At 32.9% G+C, this 12,072-nt stretch overlaps 1 protein-coding gene across 9 annotated transcripts in view; it reads left to right on the top strand.

Annotated features, from left to right (window-relative positions):
* Positions 1 to 12,072, top strand: part of LOC145261213 (voltage-gated inwardly rectifying potassium channel KCNH7-like) — a 1,042,998-nt gene that overhangs the window by 386,608 nt on the left and 644,318 nt on the right. For all 9 annotated transcript variants that reach the window (XM_080119561.1, XM_080119557.1, XM_080119564.1 and 6 more), the window contains one exon: positions 8,612 to 9,091. In XM_080119561.1, coding sequence (XP_079975687.1) covers positions 8,612 to 9,091 — 480 coding nt within the window. The remainder of the gene's footprint in view (positions 1 to 8,611; positions 9,092 to 12,072) is intronic.

Here is a 12,072-nt window from a genome sequence, read left to right as displayed (position 1 = left end):
GTTACTTGGACATGGGTCAAACTGGTTTATTTGATGTGAGCCCGCCCCAAATGTTATGGGGTTAAAATTGGGGTAATTTTTTTTAAATTGAGCTCCGTGGTCTCTACCAAATTACTCAGCCAATTTCTACTCTAAACATTTAAAATTTTAGATAAATGGTGTTCAGAGATAGAGCAAGCATTTTAATTGGTTTGGGTGGAAAATTTGAGCTGTCAAGGGTGAAAGTTCAAAAGATTGTAACTTTGCGGTGTGTAGCAAACTACTTAGCCAATTTTGGGTCTAAATCTTTGAAATTTATACATAACAGGTATTTAGGCATGCAGCAAGCATTTTAATCAGTTTGGGGGCGAAAATGTGGCAGCCAAAACGTCAAAGTTGAAAGAGTTGACCTTTGCACATTCTACCAAATTTCTCCGCCAATTATGGGTCTGGAGATTTGAAATTTTAGATGTAGGCAATTTGGATATGGGTAAAAATTTTATGATAAATGTTAAGGGGTCTAAATTGAGGTCTAAGTTATAAAAAAATTACCTCTGCGGTCTCTACGAAATTACTTAGACAATTTTTGGTCTAAACATCTTTAATTTTACATAAAGTGTATTCACATGTAGAGCAAGAAATGAATAGTGTATAGGGTACAAGCACAGCCGGGCTGAACTGCTAGTATATATATATATATATATATATATATATATATATATATATATATATATATATATATATATAAGTACTTAATTTACTCACATAAAATTAATATACGAAAGTATAGATTTATGTATAAACTTTAAGTATTTACTTCAAAAGTACTCAATACGTTGGTAGAGCTAGTTAGTAATTTATAAAATATATATGGCGATTAAGCTACACTGAATATTCCGCGTTTCATGCCCATTGGCTGATAGAAAGGGCGCGGTGGATACTAGAAAGCTGATTGGCTAACTAAAATCTCAATAGAAGAGGAGCACATAAAAACGATAAACAATCACAGAATTCGCGCATAAGCCTGAAGAGTCCTAGAGTGGATGAAACGCGGAATATTCAGTGTAGCTTAATCGCCATATATATTTTATAATTTACTATATATATGTGTGTGTGTGTGTGTGTGTGTGTGTGTGTGTGTGTGTGTGTGTGTGTGTGTGTGTGTGTGTGTGTGTGTGTGTGTGGCTAGGTTTCCTTCCTCTTATCTATTTGCCTTTCTCGTACCAAAGGTACTTAAGCTTTTATGCATTTTTATTCTCATAGCATTTATATTCTAGTTAACATGTCGCAGATCAGATTGTGTAAACTTGGTAAATGTGCTTATATATATTATTAAAAATTTTCTAAATTTTTATATTGTTTTTATATATTATATTTATATACATAAAAGCCGGATTCTACATTTTTTTACTGGGGAAGTGGTATTATCCACTGGAGAGCCATGTATTCAACAGCTGTCCTGCTGTCCACCCGTTTTCTATTTTTAAAAATTATTACTTGAGTTTTTTTTTTCATCCTTATATAGTTGAAATCTCTTTTATAATTGAAGACTTCTAAGAAATCAGCTTATGCAAGGACGTATGCAAGTGCGTTTTCTATTTCTATTTCACAATTTTAGTGGACGCTTTTTTTTCTTTTTTCATCCTGATATAAAAGAATTCGTCTTTTGTAATTATAAATATTTAGAAGTCGGATTATGTTGGTGCTAAGTCTGCAATAGGTTAAATTAAGTTGTTTCATTTCCGGAAATGTAAACTGCATTCTTTATATTTGTTTTTAACAATTTTTCTACTCAAAGCTTTATGCATGCATGCATATATACATATATATATATATATATATATATATATATGTGTGTGTGTGTGTGTGTGTGTGTGTGTATATATATATACATATATATATATATATATATATATATATATATATATAACTACTTAATTTACTCACATAAAGTTAATATACGAAAGTATAGATTTATGCGTAATCCTGAAGAATCCTAGAGTGGATGAAACTAAAAGACTTATCTTAGGGGCTGAGGTTCTGAATATTTTACAAGGAAGAGATCAATTACCATTCCTTGAGCCTTTACTGCCACTCAACAGAGGATTGGAACCCGGTCTCCTGGCCCAATATCGAAGATCCTAATCTTCATTTACAGTTAATCGCACATATCAAGGAAAAGTTGCTGTCGTTGTTTCTAACATACGTCAAGAAAGTCTAAATAAATGTAGATGGTGTATTGTGACCTTTTCAAATTCCTTCTGCGACGTGTGTTCTGATCAACGAAACGAAAAGGACACGCGTACAATGGTTGTCACTTGCTGAGAGAATAATATATTCCCAGCACGTGTTCAACAAAAATGATGACGGAAATATCGAATATTTCAAAGCGATGCGCGCAAGCATAAATGACCGTTATAGTTACACTAGCAAAAAGATATGACGTTGCCCGGGATTGAATGATGACCGACGAATGTTTCATAATCTCGTGTTTTATTGTCATCGAAATCGATGAAATTGCCCCTTCTTCAATCAAATCGATTGAATGGCTGCTCTAAACGGGGGCCCGAGAGGTAGCTTTATATGCTCCCCAATAATGACTTAGTCTATAATACATTATAGTTTATATTGCACAATAGAAAACCTATTGTGGATTTAAAAAAATAATTATATATAATGGCTTGAATGAAAGTTTAAGATGAAAAAAGCCAAATATCCGTATGTAAGTATGCCCTAAAAAGAAACATTCAATTTTAACACGCCGCTGTCATATCAAAGAACCTACTTTTGATGTTTATATGTCCGGCCTTTCGGCTGGTGTGGTAATAAACCTTCTCAAATGCACTTGTGATGTTAGGCTGTCTAAAGTGTTAACTTTGATCAAAATCGCCTGTTCTTTCTTTTATCGGAATATTACCGATACTTATCAGAGACATTCAGATACAAAACATATCTAAGAACATTGCCACGCACATAAACTACCTTTATGTGTAAGTTCATAAAATTGGTCCAGCCGTTTTGGAGTCCATAGGGAACGAGCTCACAGAGTCATATAGACAAAAGTTCCTTTTTGAATAATAGTAGAAATTACATTTAAAGCAAAGAAATACCTTAATGTTAGTAGGTATTTATTTGCTTACCCACGTAAGCAAAATATGATACAAGGTCGGTTTTTATGTGAGGTGAAGGGGGAGGGAGGGGAAGGGGATGGTACATATAGGGTTGCCCCTACATGTACCAACAACCAATTGCCACAAGGGCAATGGTTACAAAGTGCAACATCTGCCGGAACAGATGGTATTTATTTGCTCCCCCACCGAGCAAATTAGGCACAAGGCCGATTTTTAATGTGAGGAGTGAAGGGAGGGGGAAGGGGAAAAGGGGACCAGCTCCCGAGAGGTGGGAAATGGGAGCGGGTTAAAGGTCAGACATATGGGGTTGCCCCCACATCTGGTCTTTGCTAGTCATAGCTAGTCATAGCTTGCAGTATCTGCCGGAACAGATGGTATTTATTTGCTCCCCCACCGAGCAAATTAGGCACAAGGCCAATTTTTAATGTGAGGAGTGAAGGGAGGGGGAAGGGAAAAAGGGGACCAGCTCCCGAGAGGTGGGAAATGGGAGCTGGTTAAAGGTCAGGCATGTGGGGTTGCCCCCACATCTGGTTTTTGCTAGTCATAGCTAGTCATAGTTTGCAGTATCTGCCGGAACAGATGGTGTTTATTAGCTCCCCCACCGAGCAAATTAGGCACAAGGCCGATTTTTAATGTGAGGAGTGAAGGGAGGGGGAAGGGAAAAAGGGGACCAGCTTCCGAGACGTGGGAAATGGGAGCTGGTTAATGGTCAGGCATGTGGGGTTGCCCCCACATCTGGTCTTTGCTAGTCATAGCTAGTCATAGCTTGCAGTATCTGCCGGAACAGATGGTATTTATTTGCTCCCCCACTGAGAAAATTAGGCACAAGGCCGTTTTTAATGTGAGGTAAAAACCAGCTCCCCTAAAAGGGGTCACTCTGGTTACCAAAAATAATAATTGTCCCAGTATAGAGGGTTTCCCCTCCATAGACTGGTACAAATTATCTTAAGTGCAGCATCTGCCGGAACAGATACGACACTTTGCTCCCAGCAAAAGTGCCAGGTAAGGATAATGTAAGTAGTTCACATCTAAAGTAGCAATCACAAAAAAAAAGGATGGTTAAGCAAGCGAAGTTTAAAAGTTCGATCAGTTCATTAGTTTTGGCTTCATTGGTTTTGAATGAGCTGCCACTCGAATGGTCGACCGAGATCATCGGCTAAAATTGTTCAGTGGACTTAATAGGCAGCCTGACAGAGACATTGTGAGACACGTCAGATTAAGCGACCAAAAACCGCGAAGGAACGAGGGGGAAATGTGTTCCATTAACACGTAGTTATTAAGCAACTATAGACTCTGAACGGAATAAAAATAACAAACGAAAAACGTGAAAGGAATGGTCAGTGCATTGACCGTTTGCGATGCGAAATAATTTGCCGTTAATTGGGTCATGCACTATTTTCTGTCGTTTTCCCCAACTGTTCGTCTACCGTCTATCAATCTGAGACATTATTTATATATTCATGCGTCAATTTCCCTACCTGCATGCTTGTGTATCACGCTATCTATCATGTTCTTTGTCAACCGCAATTCTGTCAACATATCCTCATAAATAAACATAATATGTATAAATATGTTAGCAACTATTTACGCCTGCCTGAGCATACTTCCTGAATTAAATTTTCGCAATATGTCTGTCTCTCATTTTCCTTATATATATATATATATATATATATATATATATATATATATATATATATATATATATATGAATGGAAATGTATAAAAAGGAATACGAAAAGTATAAAAGCTTATAAATTTTCTTTATTCATTTTCAATTGGTGACGTGCAGGAATACAAAATAATATATTGAAAAATAAATAAAAAAAATTATATATATATATAATAAATTCCACAGCCAAACAACGTCGCAGCCCACAAGAGCCATGGCAGTCAAAGAACCGGAAGTCCAAGACTCGAGTTTCGCCCTCATTTGGGCTCATCAGTTAGACACATCCGAACTCAGGATTCGAAACCCGAGCCTCTTGCATGCAAGGCAAGCACTCTACCAACTGAGCAAACGCCCTGCACACAAGAATATATATTAACCAACACAGATGAGGCAAACCGCGCCGAAATCCGACTGTATATATATATATATATATATATATATATATATATACATGAAAAAAAATAGACACTAAGATAAATACTTTCCTCAGCTTAATATATGCTTATTTATATTTATAGATAAGAATAGTGCTGAAATTTGCAATCACTTGTACCCTCTCGATGCAAGCACTTAAACGACGTAGACACCCTCGACAAACCCGACAAGCAGTTAAATTCCACCCCTACACAGTGGAGATCCCTAGATGTAAGAGTGCTTTCTACTCAAGTAATTTCTTCCCCGGAACTGCTAAACTTTGGAATTCCCTTCGGGATCCCTGCTACCCCAACTGTACTGACATGTAGATGTTCAAGTTTAACGTGAACATACAACTTGCTCCCCAACTCCCTACATAGTACAATTGTAGCTTAGGTCCTTGATAGTAGCACCCTACATCAAAGTGGCAATGTGCCTTGTTTGGGGTAAAAATGTAATAAAAAAAGAATTGTTTTAAAATAGCTTAGAGTATCGATCTCATAAATATAGCATCTAACAAAATTGATGCATGCCACAAAATAGAGGAGTATTAGACTTATCATAATTTCTGTATAGCTGAATCGTGGATCAACATGAATGGGGTTTTAGTCAGGTCAAACTAGCAAGAAATCTTCCAATACTCCTTTCTACTGATAATAGAGTGATCATTAGTGCTGTGACAACAGCATACTCTTTTCATTGTTTTGACTTTTTGGTATATATCTGTTAATATCTTATATGTTTTATATAGACGGATGTGGTTCTCGGTTGATTGACTGTGTCTTACTGTGTCGGATATATACTTGATAGTCAAAAGAATGAAAAGAATATGCTGTTGTCACAGCCCTAGTGATTATACAATTCACAAGAGAGGACAAAAGTGACAAAACTCAATCCAGTTCGCACCAGGCACTCTTAAAGAACCTTGCGTCTTGTAATAGGAAATGCTGAAAAGGATGCTCGACATTGCAAGAAAAGCTGGTATCAGTCCCAGAACAGCTGTTAGGTATCTTTACAAGCGGGGTTACTGCGGTAGAGCTGCGTAGAGGAACCCTCCTCTTCGTCCTGTCAATATTAAGCGCGGAAACATTGGCTCGTGAAATGGTGGAGAGAGCTATAACCTTTTGGACCAATGTATTTCCTCTGATGAGTCACTATTTTCATTATTTCCTGACAGTGAGAAACTATAGATATGGACGCTTTTTCAGTAAGAATTAAAAACCTTTGGGGCATATTAGACCAGAATCTTCGCAAAATGAAAAAAGAAGCTATCTTCTAAGCCTTAACTTTTAGCATTATTGCGTCATATATATCAAGAAATTCCTCAAAGTCATATTCGTCAACTGATCAATGCCATGCCTTGAAGGGCCCTAGCATTATAAACGGCAAAGGGAATGTTAACCAAGTATTGGTTTCTTAATCTGTAACCATTTATTTTTTATTTTGTTTTGTAAATTATGTTTAATGAAATAAACATTTCTATGGGTGTCTATACTTTTCTGCCATTTCTCTCTCTCTCTCTCTCTCTCTCTCTCTCTCTCTATATATATATATATATATATATATATATATATATATATATATATATATATAGTGAGAGAGACAGAGAGAGAGAGAGAGAGAGAGAGAGAGAGAGAGAGAGAATGGGCCAAAATTATTTGACACATTTGTATGTAAATAAAATTTAATAACAATTAAACTTTTTTTTTAATGTCGTAAAATGCCATTTGATTTAAAACAGGTCAAAATCCATTTCGAATCTGTATTTGTTCATTTTTTAAGGAAACGTTGCCGAATCATGTGATATTGGTTGGCCCGCAAGGTCGACTGATCTAAACCATGCTATTTCTTTTTTTTTCTTGTGAGATATTTGGAGTAAAAAATCAGCCGTCGATTTTTTGGAGAATTAAAACGAGCTATTGCTGCTATTACCATCCGAAATGATCTATCCAATTATAGAACGTCTTCAATCGTGTGTTAGATTTACTATGTAAAAAAATGGAAAAATATTTTCTTAATTTAATTATTTAATTCTTTTTTTTTCTTTTGTTATTGACAAACTAATTTTTCGCCAGATCATTTTGGGTATATATATATATATATATATATATATATATATATATATATATATATATATATATATATATATATATATATATATATATATATATATACAGTCCTGGTCAAAATCATAAGACTACTTAAGAAAGTAAGCGTTTACGCATATTATCGAATTTTTAAGCAGACAAATGGTTGAAACCATTGCCAAAAGGGAAAATATGATGAAAAAAAATGAAATCTGCTTCATTCAGACCTTAACCCTGATCTAATAATTCTAATATATACAGGACTATATATATATATATATATATATATATATATATATATATATATATATATATATATATATATATATTAGCATGGAAATCTTACGTTGCCCGGGATTGAATGATGAACAACGAATGTTGTACACATCTATATATTTTTATTGTCCTGAAAATCGGTGAAATGGTTCATTTTTCAATCAAATCAATCGATTACCTTGCTGTAGTTGAGAACCAATTGGTGCATTGAGAGGAGGCTTCACATGCCCTTATGCAGTGATTTCATCCACAATACATTTTATTCTACATTGCACTGTATAAAATCCATGTTTACTTTATTACAATATATATATACATATGTGTATATATATGTGTGTGTGTATGTGTGTGTGTGTGTTTGTAGGCTTTAAATAAATTTTATATATTATGGCTTAGTTTGTAGTTTAAAGTTCAATATATTGAATATATTAAAAACATCTCCAAGTAAACATAATAATCCAAAAAAAAATACCTGCGATACATTCATAAAAGTAAATATACATATTTATACAAATAAAACATCTTTCGGGTATTTTCATTTATTATGTTTAAAGTCGACACACAAAAAAAAAAAACAATAACTCGGAACTTTGTTAACAAGTGGACACGAAATTAGCTGTAACTGTCTATTTCCGGTACTTCCGGTACTTCCGGTGCTTAATGATCTTTACAAGAAGTGAATATGCCACATTGCCAAAATAAGACATTTATATTGAACAAAATTTCTATACGAAAGAATATATAAGATAGTCAATGCATTTGATTAACGAAAAAATAAAAAATATTAAAAATAATCATATTCTGAACAGATGTAAAACCTCTGTTCCAACCGTCATAAACCTTCTTGCAGTGATGTCATCAGTATTTGATAAGGCCAGACAGTTCGCAGAGAACTTTGCTATAAAACCGTTTACTTCCGGTACGTACAGATGAATATAATGAGTAAACATGACGTATGGCCGTTTTTTTTTTAAATGTTTACTTTATAAATATGAATGTTATTATGGAATATTACTTCTAAATAAAAACACGTCTTTTTTTTATTATTCTTGCAGGAATCGAACAAACAAGACAAAAGTGACGAGGAATCGCGAAGTTTAGTGGAGCCCGCGCCTAGCAAACGCCAACAGTCAACGCAAATGAAGTTTATCATTCTGCACTACTCTCCCTTCAAAGCCGTCTGGGATTGGATAATCCTGCTTCTCGTTCTGTACACAGCAGTGTTTACACCTTATTCGGCGGCCTTCCTTCTTAACGAGGACGAGATTCGTATGAAACTAAATCGGGATGCTGCGACGCGCCTGAAAAACGCCGAAACCAGCAAGGCGGACCCTCTGGTGATAATTGACCTCCTAGTTGACATTATGTTCATTGCTGACATACTCATTAACTTTAGGACGACTTTTCTTCAAAATGGCGAAGTGGCCAGCGATCCACAATTAATCGCCAAGCATTACGTGAAAGGATGGTTTCTTATTGATGCTATTGCTGCCATTCCGTTTGATCTGCTTTTATTCGGTTCAGGTACCAGTGATGTAAGTACATTATTTTCATTCTCTATTCTCCCCCCTCTCCCCTCTCTCTCTCTCTCTCTCTGTCTCTCTCTTTCTGTCCTTCCCTCTTTCTCTGTCTTTCTATATCTATCTATCTATCTATCTATCTATCTATATCTATCTCTCTATATATCCTTCTCTATATATCCTTCTCTCTCTATCCGCCTCTCTCTCTTTATATATATATATATATATATATATATATATATATATATATATATATATAGATATATATATAATAAAAATTACAATTGAATTTACCAAAATGATCCAAGATGGTAAAATTAAAGTAAATTATAAATATTAAAGAATTAATATTTATAAAATTATCTCAGCCAATTTTAACTCATTTCAAAGTGTTTTTAACATATTTTATTAACTGTTTATCTCATATATATATATATTTATATATATATATATATATATATTTAGTAGAAATGGTAATTAATAAAAACCCGAAGAAAGTGCTCAATAATGTTGTAGAGCAAATATTCTTTTTATTTTTTATTACCGTTTTTTCTGTTTACCTACATTAATGTTTCAGCTACGCGACCGTTTTTTGGCCGTTATGTACTCTCCTTTCTGTAAAGTCTGAGGAGGCTACATAACGGCCAAAAAATGGTAACTAAACAGAAAAAAAAACAATAATAAAAAATAAAAAGTATATATACATATATATATATATATATATATATATATATATATATATATATATATATATATATATATATATATAGTCCAAACATCAGACAGATGCAATATTTCTATTTTTTGAAATGAATAATTATTCATATAAAATACATAATTTTTGGCTTATACCAAATCCCTCATCTGGAAGTTTTTCATTTTGTTGTTTTTCTTACTTGCTTTTTTTTTTTTTGGTACAGTTTCTTATAGGGGTTGTATCGTCCAGTTCAATGTTTTAGCAAGTAGTATATAACGGAAAATAAGGAATTTTAAGTGGACAAATATTAGGTACGGGCAAAATGAATGCCGATGCTCAAAATAAATAAACATTTTGACCTTTACTTAAAAAAAAATCACCATAAATCAGGAAATAAACCTATTTTAATGAAATCTTCAGTATTTATCAAGTAATGATCGCAGAATATAATGAATCTATTATTTTACTTTTATTTTCTTCGTGAAAATGTATTACCTTGTTTAAACAAAAATACCTTTAATAAAGTTATGGTTTTCTGTAGTAAAAAAAAATAGAGGAATTTATTTTTGCTTTTTTCATGAAAATAGAGCATCCTAAAATATAGCAATTAAAATATTATTTAATTTTTACATGAACATTACGATAAAAGCTTCTAAAGTCTGTATTAATGCATTCGACATAACTCGAGGAAAAATTAATTTCTCGAACTACCGATATTATCATTGAATTAAGCATTGTTTATTTAATATTTTCACATAAAAAATTATAATAGCAAAAATTATTTCTATTTTTTTTTAAATTACAGGTTTTGCATAATTTTTTATATGCAAGATTTCAATATTTTCCTTACTCGCAAGAATGTGAAACCTTCGGCGTAACATAATTCTTTTGGCCAATAATCGCCAAGCATTACGTGAAATTAATTTAAAAACAGGAATATAGAAAAAATAATTAAATTAAAAAATGGTAAAATTTATACAAACGTTTACAATAAAAATGTACGGATGCACACCTGGGGAAAAAAACAACACCCCTCCTTGCTTTTCATTACTTGGCGTCATTTTCAGACAGCTTTTCGACAGTCTCAGGTTGTGGGCCTCCGTACATTTCGTATTTCCAAAAGTACGATTTATTGCGCTTTTGCGAACAGCAAAAACACTCGGTTTGAGGGCTAATTCAGTTATTTTTTGTACAAACAAGGTGTGTTTTTATTTAATTAACTAATTTAGAATTTTACTTTATTAATTATCGTTGAAATAAACCTAAAACCTAATATTTATCTCTAAAAGGATTTTTACAATGAATTTATTTAACTTCAAAATTTAGCTGAATTGGTTAGTTCGTCGTGGACACATTTTTCATAACATTTTTTTTTCACGTGTACAAATATTTTTTTCTTTCAGGAAATAAACTTTAGTCTTTAATCTTTCAAATACAATCAAAAAGTAGTCCGAAACCTACAATAAAAAATATGATAAATCGGTTTTCAAAACTAGCCCCCCCCTATCTTATTCGTTTATTTTTGTCCGTACCTAACAAATATTTATTTTTTAAAAAATATTGCACGTGTCTGATCTATTGACCGTTATATAATGAATTTCATTTTCACCCTGCTTCTTTTCAGTGAATTTCTATCAATTTTGATATATATATGGGTTTGTTTGTGTGTGTGAGGAAGAGGGTGTGTCTAAAGCAGTTGGGTAATCAATATTTTTAGAAGTTTATTAATCATATAATACTTTTCATTGGTTTAATTTATTGGTTTATGACTCATATTTTTTTTTATTTTTCGTAAAAACATTGTAGCTATGAAAAATATAGTTCCAATACTCTTATTAGAATTTGATATATATGTGGACATTTCTCGCTGTGTGAGTTATTGTCTACTTTCTATCTGGGTAATCTTCAGTACATCATGTGGGCAAGCTAATATATATATATATATATATATATATATATATATATATATATATATATATATATATATATATATATATATATATACTGTATTAACAAAACCAAGACATCAAAAAAGGAATTGATAGCAACAAAAAGTGTACTTCATTGTAAGTTACAATTGTTTCAAGATCGATTGGACAATTTCAAGCATTATGGCGTTTGAAAATGTTCACATAACCAGCATTTCTTCAGACTTCTAGAATAAAAAAACACTTTAACAATAGAACATTATTTAAAGAAATTTCTCTTAAAGAAAATGAAGCATGCGAAAACATTTATCCTGGACGCATCTTTATCAAGAGCTTAGTTTAATATTAATATATCGCGTAATTTTTGTATC

Source organism: Euprymna scolopes, chromosome 37, assembly GCF_053919585.1.
Source record: "Euprymna scolopes isolate OS-2025 chromosome 37, ASM5391958v1, whole genome shotgun sequence".
NCBI lineage: Eukaryota > Metazoa > Mollusca > Cephalopoda > Sepiida > Sepiolidae > Euprymna > Euprymna scolopes.
Note: the sequence above shows the minus strand (reverse complement) of the source record. Positions and strands in the feature narration are given on the sequence as shown.